This window comes from Pezoporus wallicus, unplaced genomic scaffold, assembly GCF_028554395.1.
Source record: "Pezoporus wallicus isolate ANWC-B61680 ecotype Strahan unplaced genomic scaffold, APGP_CSIRO_Pwel_v1 contig_1123, whole genome shotgun sequence".
Taxonomy (NCBI): Eukaryota; Metazoa; Chordata; class Aves; order Psittaciformes; family Psittacidae; genus Pezoporus; species Pezoporus wallicus.
This window is the reverse complement of record NW_026641894.1, coordinates 68,403-88,152: the sequence shown is the minus strand read 5'-3', so window position 1 is coordinate 88,152 and position 19,750 is coordinate 68,403. Positions and strand designations below refer to the sequence as shown.

General features: G+C 48.7%; 1 protein-coding gene across 1 annotated transcript in view; it reads right to left on the bottom strand.

The window, feature by feature from the left end:
* The window catches only part of LOC130608064 (ankyrin repeat domain-containing protein 11-like), a 46,455-nt gene extending 30,284 nt beyond the window's left edge, over window positions 1-16,171 (bottom strand). The window contains exon 1 of the mRNA XM_057425672.1: window positions 16,047-16,171. Coding sequence (XP_057281655.1) covers window positions 16,047-16,133 — 87 coding nt within the window. The 5' untranslated portion in view covers window positions 16,134-16,171. The remainder of the gene's footprint in view (window positions 1-16,046) is intronic.
* Window positions 16,172-19,750: the final 3,579 nt, after the last annotated feature.

Sequence of the window (19,750 nt, the reverse complement as noted above, 5' to 3'; positions counted from 1 at the left end):
TCCAGTGGACTGAAGGGTCTGTTTGTTTTACCTGGACTGATTGATGCAGACTTTACTGGAGAAATTTGCATTGTAGCTCAAACATCATTTCCCCCGATTCATATCCCTAAGGGCAGCAAAATTGCCCAGCTTGTCCCCTTGCCACAATTAACTGCTGCAATGCAAGATACTGGCCCACTGACCAAGCGTGGGTCTCAAGGATTTGGCTCCACGGGAGGCCTTATTATGTTAACTGTCCCAATGACCACCAGACCCGTAGTTGACTCCACATGGTCTCGAGGGAATCAGCGCCTAAACCTACCAGCATTACTGGACACTGAAGCCAACATCACCATAATAAACACTGACAAGTGGCCACACTGGTGGCCGTGCCACCCTACTTTTGGCGGGGTTGAAGGCGTTGGCGGTACTGCTTCTGTGCAGCGCAGCTCTGACTTAATACAGGTGGCCGTCGATGGTCAGGTTGCCTCCATCTATGCAACCATCATGCCTATGCCAAATGGTGTCAATGCCCTAATCGGCTGAGATGTGCTAGACCAGTTGGGACTTGTGCTGACTAACCAACATTTTTAGGAGCAGTCGCTGCACAATGGACTTTCCCGATCCAGCTCACATGGACTACTGACAGCCCAGTGTGGGTCAAGCAGTGGCCGCTGAAAAAGGAAAGTCTAGAGCAAGCGCAAATTTTAGTGCAGGAACAACTACAGCAGGGACATCTATGACCTTCTACGAGTCCCTGGAATACACTGATTTTTGTCATAAAAAAGAAATCAGGAAAATATAGATTGCTACACGATTTGAGAGCTGTCAATGCACAGATGCAAGCAATGGGTGCCTTACAACCAGGATTGCCCAACCCTGCTATGCTCCCTGAGGGTTGGCACCTGCTGATTATTAATCTCAAAGACTGCTTTTTCACAATTAAGCTGCATCCAGTAGACACCGCATGATTTGCCTTTACCTTGCCAACACCAAATAAAGCAGCACCTTTTTGCTGCTTTGAATGGACTGTATTGCCACAGGGCATGAAAAATAGTCCCGCCCTGTGTCAACTGTTTGTGGCCAATGCGCTCCAGCCCCTTCACCAGATATGGCCAGGAACATTAATTTACCACTATATGGACGATATTTTATTCGCCCAAAATCAACCCTTCACTACAGACCAAGAGACACTGCTGGAGCAGCAACTGAGCAGGCAAGGACTCGTTATCGCGGCTGAAAAAATTCAGCTCAGCCCTGCTTGGAAATATTTAGGCTGGCATATTATGGAGGGCCAAGTACGACTGCAAAAACTGCAACTTCACATTCAAATATCAACCTTGCATGACACGCAGCGCTTACTTGGAGATATCCAATGGCTACGTCCCATCATGGGCATTTCAAAAGATGACATTGACACCTTGAGGCCCCTTTTACAAGGTACCGACCCAGCACGGCCGGTGCGACCCACGTCAGAACAGCGGCTAACCATTCAGCACCTTAGCACACAAATCGTACAGCGATGGGTTGACCATCGGGACCTAGACCTTCCTATAGATCTTACAATACTACAAGGCCCTAAGCAACTTCTTGGTGCACTGACACAGTGCAAAAAGGAAAAGGGGGAGGAGGTGAAGATATTGGAATGGCTTTTTACCGCTATCCAACCCAAAACTACTATTCAACAGAAAATTGAAAATTTAGCAGAGTTGGTTCAGAAGGGTCGTATGAGGGTGTTACAACTAACGGCCCAGGAACCTGGAACCATTTACTTGCCGATAAAACGGCGGGATCTTGAGTGGTATCTCCAGCATTCACAGGCATTACAAGCCAGCCTGCTGTCTCAGGCTGTGGAGCTCAAGGTAGAACAGCTGCGATCCACCACCCTGCGCTGGATCAGCCAGCAAGAATGGATCAAGATACCAAAAAGGAGTGAGCGTCTGCTGGCCAATGCAGTAACGGTTTTTACAGACACCGGAAAGAAGTCTTGGCGTGCAGCGGCAACCTGGATGCAGGATGAAAAATGGCACCAACAGATATTAGCCGCGGAAGCAGAGGACTCACTGCAAACTTTAGAACTGGCGGCGGTCGTTTGGACCTTTCTGAACTGGCATCACACAGAACTAAATGCAATCTCGGATTCTATGTATGTCACAGGTGTGGTTCAGCGCATTGAGGATGCTTGACTCAGAGAATGTCAAAACCGGTGGTTGTTTGACCTGCTGCGTCAGCTGCAGGCGGCCATTCACCAGCGGGAGTGTGCTTATGCCATCATTCACATACGGAGTCATAAATGGTTGCAGGGATTGGGGGAAGGCAATGATAGAGCAGATCAATTAGTTTCCATTGCTGCACGTGAGTCAAACACGTGACTGGCATTCCCCATTCACCAACGGGACAGGCAATAGTTGAGCGGGCTAATCAGACCCTGAAACGGTACCTTGAAAAGTTCAGTGACATCCATGACGTGCAAGAAAGACTGTCCAAGGCATTGTTTGTTTTAAATTACTTGTGCGTTTTTGCAGATCAGGACTCTCCCCCTGCACAAGTGCACGGCCGAGTCGCGGCATCAGAGTCTAAGGCACCCATAATGGTCATGTACCATGATCCCTGCATGGGCCTGTGGCAGGGCCCAGCAGAAGTGAAATATATGGGGCAAGGTTATATGTGTGTGCTTACATACACAGGTACACAATGGGTCCCCGTGAAGTGGACTAAAGCAGTGTCTTTCTCTTCCACTGCTGCTCCTGATAGTAATGAAGATACCAGAAATGGCCTGTTATCTGTCTCCGCAGCCCAAGACCAATGTATGTGCGACAATGGCTAATCTTATGGGACAGAATACCATTTGTCTCGCCTTATCTTCCCCTGGCAACCCGTTTTCAACCTGTTTAGTTGGTGTTCCTATAGATGACTGGCCCTGCCCGTCCACCATACCTATGCGTAATGCTACTGACCTCAACAGCACAACAGATAATTGGGACGCTTGGGTACCCTATTTGCCTGTTGCCCCAAACGAGCCTCAAGAACTAGAGTTATTAGGGGCTGTGAGAATGGATGCTTGTGTGACATTTAGTTGGACAAGCACCCAAGCCAAGGTAAATGGTACCACAACAAATGTAAATTCTAGCCTTTTAGTTTATAGGAATGCTAGCGTGTGGTGCAAGTATGCTTCCCACAACGCTTCCCGATCTACCAATCACCCCCTGAAGTTACCCAGTGGAGTGTTTTTGATCTGTGGCGATCGAGCCTGGCCTGGTAATCCCTCCAAAATAAAAGGGGGACCTTGTTCCATTGGAAGGCTGACACTGTTGATCCCCAACACCTCAATGATTCTTGATATGTCTCGACAGCACCATTTAAGGCGCTTAAAACGATTTGCACATAGCTTTACTGCTGATTGTAGGTCTGATGTAAAATTTTGGTCGCCTGACACTCTTATAGCAGTTTCTTTTCTCGCACCAGGTGTGGCTTTGGCCGGGGCCTTGGCTCAGTTAAACAAGCTAGGTTGCTGGCTTGCTAAGCAGACAAATGCTACATCAAAGGCAATTTCTGATTTGTTGTTTGATGTTGACTCTGTGAGATATGCAACACTGCAGAACAGAGCCGCTATAGACTTTTTGTTGTTGGCACGGGGACATGGATGTGAAGAGTTTGATGGAATGTGTTGTATGAATCTTTCTGATGATTCTAATTCGATAAACACACAGCTGAAAACCCTGACTCAGCTTACCCAGCAATTGCAAGTGAGCAATGACCTAGGGATAACTAAATGGTTGTCCTCATGGGGCATTACAGGTTGGCTTAAAACACTGCTATTTGAAGGACTGCGCTTATGTATCATTGTTATTTTAATCATTATAGTTGTGAGACTTGTTTATGGTTGTTTAATGAAACAAGCAAACAGAATGACCAACAATGTTTTGCTCACACAAAAGGAAAAAGGGGGAATTGTTGCAGAATGGCTCCAAGTAGAAGCTTGCTTATCACTCATATTGGGTTGTCGTGTCTTGCTTCTCCTCGCCGTCGGCACGGGACAACATCTGAACAAGATTTAATATTATGTGAATCAGAGGAAGAGGAAGAAGAAGAGATGACTTCTTGACCCCGAACCTCAGCTGAGCTACGGAATATGTGAAAAGATTTTACCAGTCAACCAGGCGAGCACATAATCATCTGGTTGCTCCGATGCTGGGACAATGGGGACAATGGTCACAAACTAGAAGGTAGGGAAGCTAAGCAGCTGGGATCACTTGCTAGGGAAGGGCGAATTGACAGCAACTGCAAAAGAGAAACAGTACCTCAGCCTTTGGAGATGGCTCTTGGCAGCTGTGAAGGTTTCCATACAAGGACAGCATTATGAGTCGGTCAGCCATCTGGACTATGACAGAGAAAGGCATTCAGACTCTGAGGGAATCAGAAACTCTAGACATGATCTATAGCAGGCTGGATGCCAGGAATGCACTCATAGATACAGATGAAGTCGAATGTACACAATCCATGTGGCAGAAATTTACACGGAGTGCACCATCATCATATGCCCACACATTTGCATCAATGACCTTGCATGACATAGCACCACCAACAGTGAATGAAACGATTTGTCAACTCCAAGAGTTTTAAGACAATCTCACACCTTCCATCATTTCTGCTATGGAAAAACTGGTCCCAGGAGTTCAAAAAATACAGACGATCTATCCGATCTATCCAGCTCCCCACGTGTACAAACCCATGTCACAGCTATTAACAAAAGCTGTCCTACTGTTTGAGAGAGAAGATACAGGAGGGTACACGCAACAGGCCACCCTATGGTGTTATCTGTGGGATCACGAAGAGTAGAGACAAACAGTAGACTCTCATGGCCTGAATGAAATCACACCACCACTGAGAGCAGCCGTACCAGACATGCTAGAACTTCAGTATGAACTGGAGTCAAAGGCAGCCAAGTGGTATGCCACAACTGATATTGCCAATGCACTGTTCTCAATTCCTTTGGAAGCGAAGTGCAGGCCACAGTTCGCTTTTACTTGGAGGGGCGTCCAGTATACCTGGAACCGACTGCCCCAGGGGTGGAAACACAGCCCTACCATCTGCTATGGCCTGATTCAGACTGCACGGGAACAGGGGGAAGGTCCAGAACACCTGTAATACATTGATGACATTATCGTGTGGGGCGATACAGCAGCAGAAGTTTTTGAGAAAGGGTGGAAAATAATCCAAATCCTGCAAATAATCCCTTCTTGAAAATGGGGAATATATTTCCCTTTCTCCAGGCGTCGGGAACTTCACCTGACTGCCGTGATTTTTCAAATATGATGGACAATGGCTTAGCAACTTCATCTGCAGCTCCGTCAAGACCTGCGGATGGACTATATCAGGTCCAATGGACTTGTGTATGTTCAGGTTCTTAAGATGGTCTTACCTGGAGCCTCTGGCAGAAAGCTCCAGGGGAGACTTGAGGCCAACCCCTCAGGTTTTTGAGTCAAGGATACAGAGGATCTGAGGCCAGCTACACTGCCACTGAAACAGAGATACCTGCAGCCTGTGAATGGGTTCGAGCTGCTTCAAAAGTGATTGGCACTGAAGCACAGCTCCTCCTGGCACCCAGGTTACCCGTGCTGGGCTGGATGTTCAAAGGCAGGGTCTCCCCTACACATCATGCAACTGATGCTACATAGAGTAAGTGGGAGGCGCGAATTACACAATGAGCTTGAATAGGAAATCCCAGTTGTCCAGGCATTCTAGAAGTCTTCATGGACTGGCCAGAGGACAAAGATTTTGGAATGTCACCAGAGGAGGAGGTGATGCATGCTGAAGAGGCCACACTATATAATAAACTGCCAGGAAGTGAAAAGCCATATGACTTGTTTACTGATGGGTCCTGCTGTCTTGTGGGAAAGCATCAGAGATGGAAGGCAGCTCTATGGAGTCCTGGACAACAAGTTGCAGAAACTGCTGAAGGAGAGGGTGAATCCAGTCAGTTTGCAGAGTTGAAAGCCATCCAGCTGGCCTTGGACATTGCTGAACGAGAAAAGTGGCCAATACTTTATCTCTATATTGACGCATAGATTGAAGTAAATGCCCTGCGGGGGTGGTTACAGCAATGGAAGCAGAGCAACTGGGAACGCCGAGGTAAACCCATCTGGGCTGCTGCACTATGGCAACATATCGCTGCCCGGGTGCAGAACCTGGTGGTGAAGGTACGTCATGTAGCTGCTCATTTTCCGAAGTTGGGCCACTGAGGAACACCAGAACAAACAACAAGTGGATAAAAATGCTAGGAGTGAAGTGGCTCAGATGGAATTAGATGGGCAACATCAGGGTGAATTATTTTTGGCCCTGTGGGCACATGACACTGCAGGCCATCAGGGCAGAGATGCAACATATAGATGGGCTCCTGATCGAGGGGTGGACTTAACAATGGACACTATTGCCCAGGTTATTCATGACTGTGAAATATGTGCTGCCATTAAGTAAGCCAAGTGGTTAAAGCCTCTTTGGCATGGAGGACGATGGCTCAAGTACAAATATGGGGAGGCCTGGCAGATTGACTGTATCACACTCCCACCAACCCGCCAAGGCAAGCACCATGTGCTTACCATGGTGGAAGCAACCACCAGGTGGCTGGAAACATATGCTGGGTCCCACGCCTCTGCCTGGAACACTATCCTGGGCCTTGAGAAACAGATTTTGTGGTGACATGGCACCCTAGAGAGAAATGAGTCAGACAATGGGACCCATTTCCAGAACAACCTTATATACACTTGGGCCAAAGAACATGGCATTGAGTGGGTATATCACATCCCCTACCATGCACCAGCCTCTGGGAAAATCGAAAGGTACAATGGGCTGTTAAAAACTACACTGAGAGCAATGGGTGGTGGGACTTCCTAACATTGGGATACACATTTACCGAAAGCCACCTGGTTGGTCAACACACGGGGATCTGCCAACAGGGCTGGCCCAGCCCAGTCAGAACTTTTACATACTGCAGAAGGGGATGAAGTTCCTGTGTTGCACATAAAGAATTTTCTAGGGAAGACAGTCTGGGTTAGTCCTGCTTCAGGTAAAGGCAAACCCACTCATGGCATTGCTTTTGCTCACGAACTCGGATGTACTTGGTGGGTGTCGTGGTTTAAACCCAGTCAGGTAACTTGTTCACTCACTCCCAGTGAGTGGTGCCGAGCTGACAACAATCAAGGTCCGTGTCCGTCTCCCCCCCCCCCCCCCCGCACCGGGGCTCTCCCCTTCCCCGCTCCCGGAGGAACGGGGAGGAGGATCGAGAGAGTGCAACTCCTACGGATTGAGACAAGAACAGTCCAGCAACAAATCACCACTGCTACTATCAGCTAAAACAATGATAAGGGAAAATAACAAGAGAAAAGAATACGATACCACCGGCCAAGAAAACGAGTTCCACCCAGAAGCCCCTGTTCTTCCGGGTAACTCCAAGTCACCCCCCACCCCGGGCATGACGTGCTGTGGTATGGAATACCTCCCCGGCTAGCCTGGGTCAGGCGCCCCGTCTCTGCTTCCTCACAGCCTCCCATCCTCCCTGGCAGAGCATGAGCCTCACAGAGTCCTTGGTCAGGGTAAACATCACTTAGCAACAACCGAAAACATCGGCTTCACCAACACTGTTCTCAAACTAGAAGTCAAAACACAGCACTGCACCAGTTAACACAAAGGAAAAACATGAGTGCTACTGCTGAACCCAGGACATTATCCACCCCTTATTCCATACCATTCACGTCGTGCTCAGATCCCACATTTTCAATACACCATCGCTCTCCCATATATACACATCCATATACATACAGACCAAGAGGAAAAAATCGTTTTCTTAGTGCATGGACCAATCCCTGTAATGCTGCCGAGTCCATTCGGTCCATGATGTTCCAAGTTCATTCTCTGTTGGGATGATGGCTGGAGGGAAGTCAGGGCCAGTCGCTGGTGACCTGGAGACATCTAGTTGATGGGCTATAAAAGCATTACACAGCAGGCAACGGCATACAATTGAGTTCACTGGCTGTTTTCCCCTAAAATCAAATCCCCTTGAGGTATACATCGGACTTCCCCATCTTCCCGCATTACCCACCAAGTATATCCAGGTCCCTGAGCAAAAGCAATCCCACGAGTGGGTTTGCCTTTACCTGAAGCAGGAATAACCCAGACTGTCTTCCCCAGCAAATTCTTCATATGCACCACGGGAACTTTGTCCCCCTCTACAATATGTAAAAGTTCTGACTGGGCTGGGCCAGCCCTGTTGGCAGATCCTCTGGTGTTGACCAACCAGGCGGCCTTTGGTAAATGTGTATCCCAATGCTTGAAAGTTCCCCCACCCATCGCTCTCAGTGTAGTTTTTAACAGCCCATTGTACCGTTCGATTTTCCCAGAGGCTGGTGCATGGTAGGGGATGTGATATACCCACTCAATGCCATGCTCTTTGGCCCAAATATCTATAAGGTTATTCCGGAAATGAGTCCCATTGTCTGACTCAATTCTCTCTGGGGTGCCGTGTCGCCACAAAATCTGTTTCTCAAGGCCCAGGATAGTGTTCCGGGCAGTGGCATGGGGCACAGCGTATGTTTCCAGCCACCCGGTGGTTGCTTCCACCATGGTAAGCACATGGCGCTTGCCTTGGCGGGTTGGTGGCAGTGTGATATAGTCAATCTGCCAGGCCTCCCCATATTTATACTTCAACCATCGTCCTCCATACCAAAGAGGCTTTAACCGCTTGGCTTGTTTAATTGCAGCACATGTTTCACACTCATGAATAACCTGGGCAATAGTGTCCATTGTTAAGTCCACCCCTCGGTCACGGGCCCATCTATATGTTGCATCTCTGCCCTGATGGCCTGAAGTGTCATGGGCCCACCGGGCCAAAAATAATTCACCTTTATGTTGCCAATCTAAGTCCATCTGAGCCACTTCAATCTTAGCCGCTTTATCCACTTGTTGGTTGTTCTGGTGTTCCTCAGTGGCCCGACTCTTGGGTACATGGGCATCTACATGACGTACCTTCACCACCAGGTTCTGCACCCGGGCAGCAATATCTTTCCACAGTGCAGCAGCCCAGATGGGTTTACCTCTGCGTTGCCAGTTGCTCTGCTTCCATTGCTTCAACCACCCCCACAGGGCATTTGCCACCATCCATGAGTCAGTATAGAGATAAAGTACTGGCCACTTTTCTCGTTCAGCAATGTCCAGGGCCAGCTGGATGGCTTTCACCTCGGCAAATTGACTCGATTCACCCTCTCCTTCAGCAGTTTCTGCAACTTGTCGTCCAGGACTCCATACAGCTGCCTTCCATCTCCGATGCTTTCCCACAATACGGCAAGAGCCATCAGTAAACAAGGCATACTGCTTTTCACTTTCTGACAGTTTATTATATGGTGGGGTCTCTTCAGCCCGCACCACCTCCTCCTCTGGTGACATTCCGAAATCTTTGCCCTCTGGCCAGTCCATGATGACTTCTAGAATGCCTGGACGACTGAGATTTCCTATTCGAGTTCGTTGTGTAATTAGTGCAGCCCATTTACTCCATGTAGCATCAGTTGCATGATGTGTAGAGGAGACCCTGCCTTTGAACATCCAGCCCAGCACGGGCAGCCGGGGTGCCAGGAGGAGCTGTGCTTCAGTGCCAATCACTTCCGAAGCAGCTCGAACCCCTTCATAGGCTGCCAGTATCTCTTTCTCAGTTGGGGTATAGGTGGCCTCAGATCCTTTGTATCCCCGACTCCAAAAGCCGAGGGGTCGACCTCGAGTCTCCCCTGGAGCTTTCTGCCAGAGGCTCCAGGTAGGACCGTTCTCCCCAGCTGCAGTGTACAGCACATTTTTTACATCTGGCCCGGTCCGGACTGGTCCGAGGGCTACTGCGTGAACTATCTCGCGTTTAATTTGCTCAAAGGCTTGTTGCTGCTCAGGGTCCCATTTAAAATCATTCTTCTTCCGGGTCACATGATAGAGAGGGCTTACAATCGAACTGTAATTTGGGATGTGCATTCTCCAGAACCCCTCTGCACCCAAGAAAGCTTGCGTTTCTTTCTTATTAGTTGGTGGAGACATTGCTGTTATCTTGTTGATCACATCTGTGGGGATCTGTCTACGTCCATCTTGCCATTTTATTCCCAAAAATTGAATCTCCTGTGCAGGTCCCTTGACCTTACTCCGTTTTATGGCAAAACCGGCTTTCAGCAGGATTTGGATTTTTTTCCTCCCTTTCTCAAAGACTTCTTCCGCTGTATCGCCCCACACAATAATGTCATCAATGTATTGCAGGTGTTCTGGAGCTTGCCCCTGTTCCAGTGCAGTCTGGATCAGTCCATGGCAAATGGCAGGGCTGTGTTTCCACCCCTGGGGCAGTCGGTTCCAAGTGAACTGGACACCCCTCCAAGTAAAAGCAAACTGTGGCCTGCACTCTGCTGCCAAAGGAATGGAGAAAAATGCATTGGCAATATCAATCGTGGCATACCACTTGGCTGCCTTTGACTCTAGTTCATACTGAAGTTCTAGCATGTCCGGTACGGCAGCACTCAATGGTGGTGTGACTTCATTCAGGCCACGATAGTCTACTGTTAGTCTCCAGTCTCCATTAGCCTTTCGCACTGGCCATATGGGGCTATTGAAGGGTGAGCGGGTCCTGCTGATCACCCCCTGACTCTCCAGTCTACGGATCAGCTGATGGATGGGAATCAGGGAGTCTCGGTTGGTGCGATATTGCCGCCGGTGCACTGTTGTGGTCGCAATTGGCACTTGTTGTTCTTCAACTTTCAGCAACCCCACAGCAGAGGGATCTTCTGAGAGACCAGGCAAGGTGGACAGCTGCTCAATTTCCTCAGTCTCCAAAGCAGCAATACCAAAAGCCCACCGGTACCCTTTTGGGTCTTTGAAGTACCCTCTCTTGAGGTAGTCTATGCCGAGGATGCATGGAGCCTCTGGACCAGTCACAATAGGGTGCTTTTGCCACTCCCTCCCAGTCAGGCTGATTTCAGCCTCCAGCACAGTCAACTCTTGGGATCCTCCTGTTACTCCAGAAATATAGATGGGTTCCACCCCTTGACAGCTTGATGGCATCAGGGTACACTGTGCACCGGTATCTACTAGAGCCTTATACTTCTGTGGGACTGATGTGCCAGGCCATCTGATCCACACAGTCCAGTAAATCCGATTGTCCCCTACCTCCACCTGGCTGGAGGCAGGGCCCCTCTAATGGTCGTCACAGCATTGGACACTTAAGTCGTGTTGAAAGGGATTATTCTTCGTTATCACAGGAGCTGGAGTAAAATCAGCTCTTCCACTCCATCTGGGAAACTGCTCACCAGAGACTGAAGCCGTAGCTCTCATGGGACGATCAGTCTTGGCCCTTGCTCCCCTCTTCAGTTCACTCACCCGTTCCTCCAAAGCTGAAGTAGGTTTTCCATCCCACTTTGTCATGTCTTCTCCGTGATCCAGCAGGTAAAACCATAGGGTACCCCGTGGCGTATACCTTCTGTATCTCCTCTCTTGAACAATAGCACGTCTTTTGTTAATAGCTGAGACGTGTGTTGGTACACGTGAGGAGCTGGATAAATCAGATACATCGTCCCTCAATTTGTCGAGGTCCTGGGACAGTTTTTTCACAGCTGAGATGATGGAAGGAGTGAGATTGTCTTCGAACTCTCGGAGTTTATGAACCATTTCATCCACTGTTAGTGGTACTATGTCATTCCAGGTCACTGTTGCCAATGAATGGGCATATGATGACGGTGCATTCCGTGTAAGTTTTCGCCACATGGGTCGTGTACATTCAACTTCATCTGGATCTATAGGTGTATCCCCGTTATTCGGCTTGATGTGATAGAGCATCTCTACGATGGCCGATTCCCTCAGAGACTGGATGCCTTTGTCTATAGTAGTCCACTTGGCCGAACGACTCGTAACATCGTCCTTGTACGGAAACCTTTCTTTCACAGCTGCCAAGAGCCTCCTCCAAAGGCTGAGGGACTTTTTCTCTCTTGCAATTGCTTTGTCAATTCCCCCTTCTCTAGCAAGTGATCCCAGCTGCTTGGCTTCTGTACCTTCTAGTTCGTGACCATCGGCCCCATTGTCCCAGCATCGGAGTAACCAGGTGATGATGTGCTCCCCTGGTTGACGGGTAAAATCTTTTCGCATATTCCGCAGCTCGGTTGAGGTCCGAGGTCGAGAAGTTACCTCTTCTTCTTCTTCTTCGTCATGTGATGATGACTCCTGATCAGATTCTGGACCGGGTGGTGAATTCATTGGTTCTTCATCTCGCTTCACCCTTTTTGCCTCCTTTTTGCTTGTTCTCTTGCGTACAGGGGCAACTGATATTGGTACGAATTGGTCCTCTGGTTTGGCTGCAGTGATTATCACTGTGGTTTGAGTAGCGACTGTACTTGTTGCTGGGGGTGGTGTAGCTACCGTGCTGGGAGCTGGGGTAACCGCGCTGTCTGTTGCAGTTGAAGTTTGAGCAGCTGCTGTACTTGCCGCTGGGGTAGCTGAGCAGTTCATTGCAGCCAAAGTTTGAGTAGCGACTGTCGCTTTGCCCTCAAATCTGCCGACATTCTTTTCCTTTTGAAGGTGCTGGATAGTGTTGAACAAGGCCTTGTAAGCATAGGCCAAGCCCCAGCACGTTGCCGTGATTTGTCCATCTCTGGTATGGCCAGAATGACCACACACCTCATTTAAGTGTTTTACTAATTCTTCTGGATTTTGCAGTTGTTCGGTAGTGAAATTCCAAAATACTGGAGGGGCCCACTGACCTAGATACTTGCCCATACTATCCCACACACCCTGCCACTCATGGCTGTCCAGCCTCTGGGAAAATCTCTTGGTCCTCCTACATCGTCGTTTGACCCCAGACAAGACCCAAACCTGAATCTGCTTAACTCTTGAAATCAGTAGTGGGCAAAACACACTCTGTATGCGTGTTAGCATGGTGATTCCCATCACCATCAGCAAACAAGTCTCAACAGCATTAAAAGGCCATTCAAAAAATTCAAAACTCTCAAATGTAAATGGTCTGGGGGGACGACTAGGAGGGTAAAAGGATGTCTCCTTCACAGGTTGAGCACCTGGAAGGAGAAAAAAGATGTGTAATTGCTAAGCACCTCCATCATATACCTCCCAAAGTATAAAGGTGGTGACCACACTGGGAACATAAACCAGATCAGTTTCATGATCAATGATTCTATTGTATTACAAGTCATTACCATAAAGTACAATGGGATAAAAACCTTAGCCCAAGCCCCACACTTGAAAAACACTAATACAGCCAATACCGGATGGACGTAAGATATGGTATACTGAAACTGTGAGATCAAGAGGAAAAACCTTGAGAGCCAATAAATCAGCATTGTGACGAGTGACTATCAATCCAGTCAGATCTGTTCTTATCTCAACCCCTCGTGCCCCACGTTGGGCGCCAAAAAGAACTGTCGTGGTTTAAACCCAGTCAGGTAACTTGTTCACTCACTCCCAGTGAGTGGTGCCGAGCTGACAACAATCAAGGTCCGTGTCCGTCTCCCCCCCCCCCCCCCCCCCCCCCGGGGCTCTCCCCTTCCCCGCTCCCGGAGGAACGGGGAGGAGGATCGAGAGAGTGCAACTCCTACGGGTTGAGACAAGAACAGTCCAGCAACAAATCACCACCGCTACTATCAGCTAAAACAATGATAAGGGAAAATAACAAGAGAAGAGAATACGATACCACCGGCCAAGAAAACGAGTTCCACCCGGAAGCCCCTGTTCTTCCGGGTAACTCCCAGTTACCCCCCACCCCGGGCATGACGTGCTGTGGTATGGAATACCTCCCCGGCTAGCCCGGGTCAGGCGCCCCGTCTCTGCTTCCTCACAGCCTCCCCTCCTCCCTGGCAGAGCATGAGCCTCACAGAGTCCTTGGTCAGGGTAAACATCACTTAGCAACAACCGAAAACATCGGCTTCACCAACACTGTTCTCAAACTAGAAGTCAAAACACAGCACTGCACCAGTTAACACAAAGGAAAAACATGACTGCTACTGCTGAACCCAGGACAGTGGGTAATGCGGGAAGATGGGGAAGTCCAATGTGTACCTGAAGGGGACTTGATTTTAGGGGCAAGCAGCCAATGAACTCAACTATATGCTGTTGCCTGCTGCGTAGCACTTTTATAGCCCTCCAACTAGATATCTCCGGGTCACCAGTGACTGGCCCTGACTTCGCTCCGACTATCATCCCAACAAAGAATGAACTTTGACAAAACCAGATGAGCTCAGCAGTCACCAGACAAGTTCCGTGGTGTCATCAGCAGGCAACAATCCAACACTGCACACAGCCTGTCCTGCTCTGAAAGGCTGTCACAAGAGATGGAGCCTGACATCATGGACCGGATGAATTCAGCAGCTTTATAGGGATTCGTCCATGGACTGAGGAATGATATTTCTCTCTTTGTGTGCGGGTACATATATATATATATTTTTATATATATGAGACAAAAGTGATGGTACATTGAAAAATGTGGGATCTGAGCATGAAGCGAGTGGTATGGAATAAGGGGTGGATACTGTCTTGGGTTCACCTATAGTAGTCATTCTTCTCCTTCTTAGTAGCTGGTGCAGTGCTGTGTTTTTGACTTTCAGCCTGGGAACAATGCTGATAACACCGATAGTTTTAGTTGTTGCTAAGTAATGCTTACTCCAATCAAGGACTTTCTCAGTCTCATGCTCTGCCAGTGAGGAGTGAAAGTCGGGAGGAAGTAGAGACAGGACACCTGACCCAAACTAGCCAAAAGCGTATTCCATACCACAGCACGTCATGCCCAGTATATAAAGCGAGGGGAGTTACCTGGAATGGCTAGATCACTGCTCGGGTCGGGCTGGGTATTGGTCGGCGGGTGGTGAGTGGTTGTATTCTCTTCCCTTTTCATTATTATTGCTGGTGGCAACAGTAGTGGTTTTGTGTTTTACATTAGTTACTGGACTGTTCTTATTTCAAGCTGTGGGTGTTACATTCTTTTGATTCTCCTCCCCATCCCTTTGGGAGTGGGGGGGGGGGGGGAAAGAATGTGGGGAGTGAGCGTGTGGCTGAGTGGTTCTCAGTTACTGGCTGGGCTTAAACCATGACAGTCATCTTCCTCTTGTTATCAGTAAGATGACCTTAATCATAAGAGAAGTTGCTATCATCAACACGTGTGGGATTGCGGGGGATGTGACAGAGAAAGGGACACAGCAGTACTGATGCTTACAACACTCAGCTTCAGCTCCAGAAGATGGGAAGTATCCCCTGAGGGTAAGCTGAGAAACTGGAGCAAGATGAATGGAAGTGGATGATGATTGTTTCCTGAGACGAATACAGTGGATGTAGTGTTTAATTTTTATTTATAGGTAATATTTGCACACAGCAACTATTTACTGGAAACTACCAATGTTGAGTAGGATGAAAAAAATCTGAAGGAGAGGAGGCAGATCTTAAGCCTGGAGCAAAACAAGAATCTGGGAATGAAGGGCAGAAATATGAACTTATTTATCCTTAAATTCAGACTTCATCTCAGTAACCTCACCTCAAGCCCTGTCAAAACCTGAACACCACAAATAAAACCCCAGAAGCAGTTATTCTGGCAGAGCAACTCACATGCTGTGTCCTTGTCAGATCACGCTCAGAGCCCAGGCTCTGGGTGAAGCAAGACTGGCTGAGTCTGACATAGACATGGCATTTACAGCCAGAGGAGGAGGGAGGAGGAAAAACTCCTCCCTCCCACAGCATGCACCTGAGCCATCACTGGACTACTTGGCCCTTCCACAGCTCAGTGTAGAAAGCCTTAAAAATGCACAGTACTTGCAGGAAAGAATTTTGCAAAGCATCCCCCCACTGCTTGGCTGAGTCAGGTCTATGTGGCCGCAGCACTTTCCTTGAAGTGTGGCAGCCACTGAGAAATAAAGTGGACCCCATCAGCTGGCCAAGTACCAACACATAGATTTGATTCTGTGATAACAACCCAAAGCAGCCTCCTGCCACATGAAATACCATGATGGCTTGAAGGCATCAGGGGCAGCATCCCTAAAGGAAGGCAAGTGAAGCAAACACATTACCTTTTTCCCCGTTTGTTTCTCCACCATGTCGTTGCTGAGAGAGAAATCTTCTGGCTGTGGTGTTTTAGAACACCCACCCTTGGGCATTGTTCTGCCTTCCTTACTTGATCTTCATTTATGCTGCCATAGCTTCATCATCAACCGCCTGTTTAGAGAGGAAAAGAGAAGTTAGGCAATCAAAAGGATCTTTCTAACTGGGGGGGGGGGGAAGGCAAGATGCTTCCCATGGGGATACTACCCCCCCCAACTCTTCCAATGGCAACACCAGGAGGTCAGAGCACCTCCAAATGCCACACACCACAGATCAGCTGGCTTCTGAACCTTCTGAATGAGAAGCAAGCTAGGACCTGCAGCAACAAACACAACTTGTTTCATGAGCAAGGGATAGCCTAAAATAGATCATGCCCAGAGAGCAGCATCCCTCCTGTTCTTCATCTTCAGCATCACTCCAAGCCTACATAAAGCTTACTGCAGCTACAGCTTTATTCAGAGCCCAGGGACATGGGGATGAGTATGCAGGGATGTGCCTGGGACAGGGACAGCTGTACTCCCTCAGCCAGTCACACTGAATTCCCAGATACTCGCTGGACCAAAACACACATCCCTAAATTACAAAACCTACTTATAAAATGCACTTTTTGAACACGTCACCGTTATGAGATGAGACTAGAAACTGGCAAGGGGTCCCAGTGTTCCCAGAACGGTTTGTCCTGGGCTCCTCATCCTGGCACCTTGGCCTAGGTAAGACAATTTGGAGAATAACAAAGCACTCCCTGCTCCTGCCATATGTTGCCTGGTTACAGAGCTGAAAAGACAACTGACATCTGAAATACAGCAAAGCATGAACTACAATAGGGATCAGAAATATCAGCTGAAACCAAGGCAGGCCTCTTTATGTGAACAAAAATATCTCCTCTCCTGAGATCAGAGGCTAAAAAGCATCTGTGCAACAGAATATCTCCGAGAAGTGACCCACATCAATCCCTACAGGAAAGGTCTCCTCATACTTACACTGGAACAGCCTAAACAGGCACCATTTGAAAACTGTCCCCAGCTATTTGCCACCTGACAACACTACTCATTGCACCCATTAACTTCTTATAATAGTGGCTGGGTTTCTGCAGAGCTACAATAGCAGGAAATTGCCCAGGAACAAAGTCATGCATCGCGCTCCATCACAAGATGGGAATCCTGTGGGCAGGGAGAGAAAAAGAAAACAGGTGAGGAGAGGAGCCAAAGCCTCCTGCCTGCTCAGGGCTGGGGACGAGTCAGTGTGGAGCTGAAACCTTGTCCCAGGCAGCACCGGGGGCAGCACCACCTGTGATGGCCAGGGCAGGACAGGGGGTTAAAGGCTGGAGGAACACTATCATGGTGCTTTCATCAGCCTTGTATTCTAAAAGTTCCCTGTAAATCCCTTCATAACTTAAATGTCTCATTCTTCAGAGGCTTTAGGGCCCTTTGGGTTGGTTTGTGTTGTTTTTTTAAAAAAAAAAAAATCTTCAGAGGCCCCAGCCCAGCCATGCAGCAGCACAAATGCCCAGACTAAAGCACAGGGCACAGACAGTGCTAAGACATCCCAGAGGTAGCATCTTCAGCAGGAGACTGTACTTTCCAAGGCATCTAATCCTCTACCCTAGCTCCCTTGCCCGGGCTATGGGATGATTATCCATGTTTAGGAATGAAGGCTTTGGGGACTGAGGCCTCTTTGTGTCACCCTGCTTGACACAGGGATAGCAGTGTTGAGTTTTAGGACCCCAAGCTTTTATCTGCAAGAAGAGGAAAGGATCTGAGCTGGCAAAGACATGAGCTGGCTGATCAGCCCTCCTCATCGCCGCAGCTAGTAAGCAAAAACGGGGGGGGGAAGTGCAAAAAATTCAATATACCAACCCAGCATGTCCATACATAGCAAATGGGGAAAGGAAATCTGTTAGAGTGAGGGACGACTGCAAAAATATGCATCTCCCAATTTCTGCTCTTGATCATGTGAAGGACCTGCAGCAAGTACCCAAGTTCAAACACCACAACAGCTGACTGAAAACAGCACCTTAAAAAGGCAGCATGGCTGTCCTCAGCATGCTGGGGGAGGGAGCTGCAAAACCTGAAGCCAAGAGCAAGTGGCTCCTGTGCACACAGACAGGGGTTCACTGCCTATGAGATGTCACATTCTGCAGCAGCATGGCTCTCCTGGTGCTGGAGATGCTCCACCATGCATGGCTCTTGTGCCTGGGGTGTCCCCTTCATGCTGCACATCGACGGGGTCCCAGGAGCTGCAATTACTTCCCTCTAAAAGCAGCTTCAACCATTTACAGCCTCAAGAACCTCAACTCTGTCAGCCATCACAAGCCAATTTGTGAAGTTTAAGGATTTTTTCCCCTCAGTTTCACCTAATGGTGCTCATTAAGGTGCAGATGAAGGAGAGCAAGTGCCTGGGCCTGGGAGGAGGCAGGAGTGCTGGGTCACTGTGGACGACACGGAGTCAGCCACCTGAACAGATTCACTTCAATATTCACTGCAAATCTAAGGAGTGGAAATTCAGACAACTTGTTGGGCCATGGAAATTTATTTGCACTTCGCAAAGGATATTAAAAACAAGCAGCTTCACTTATGGTCATGAACACAGGGACCAGCATGGCCAGGACCAGGGCACATTCTGCTCCTGACCATGAACAGCCCCAAATGAAAACCACACCATTTCCAGTGCCTCATGGCCTACATGCTGACAATTTATTCCCGATAAAACACTGTCCACTCCCAATGCCTTTGTGGCTGCTTGTAACTGGGGTAGGCACCTATTCACATGGAGCTTCAAAATCCTGTTTAACTGAGAAAAGGCCAAATTAATTCTTCAGACCTTCTGTTCACCTAGCTGACTCATTACACTTGGAAAGTTCGCTGCCTCATGTAAACAGAGCACTGGCCTGGTTAACAGCTTGGAGGGAGTAGTGCATTTGCACACCAATTACCAAGAACTCAACTCATGACACCACACTCAACCTCAGCTCCTCAGCTCCCATTTTGTAAACAATTAACTGAGCTCCTTGAACTAAATGATTACACATCTGCTGCACAATAATAATTGGGAGACCAAGTGAGCTCAACAGAATATAATCCCTCATACTTCTTCAGGAAAACAAAGGAGCCATTTACCTTTCTCTGGCCAATGACCAGCCCCAGCTGGAAACTCCAACTTCCCCATCCATGCCAGCCCCTCAGCCAGGCTGGCAGCAGCCCCCAAACCGGCACTGCACAGCTCCCACACCTTTCCCCCTGGGAAAGCAGCCATGGACAGGGAGAAGTCTGCCTTGGGACTTAGCCAGCCTAGATATGGCAGCTCCCACCAGATCAGGATAGCTGATTCCAGCCATGGCTGGCAGGGAAGGCTATGGTGGTCCCAGGCCCTGGAGTACTGCTCACACGGCTTTGCCTCCTGAGAGAAAGCTGGAAAAGCGAACACAACACCCAGCCCTGCAGCCCTTCACACTCCTGCCTGGGGTGGGGCCCTCCTGGGCACTGCCTCCCCATGTGTCCTGGGTTCAGCAGTAGCAGTTATTTTTCTCAGTATTACCAGGTGGTGCAGTGCTGTGGTTTTGACTTTCAGCCTGCGAACAATGCTGATAACACCGATGTTTTTAGTTCTTGTTCAGTAATGTTTACTCTGGCAAAGGACTTTCTGACTCTCATGCTCTGCCAGGGAGGAGGGAAAG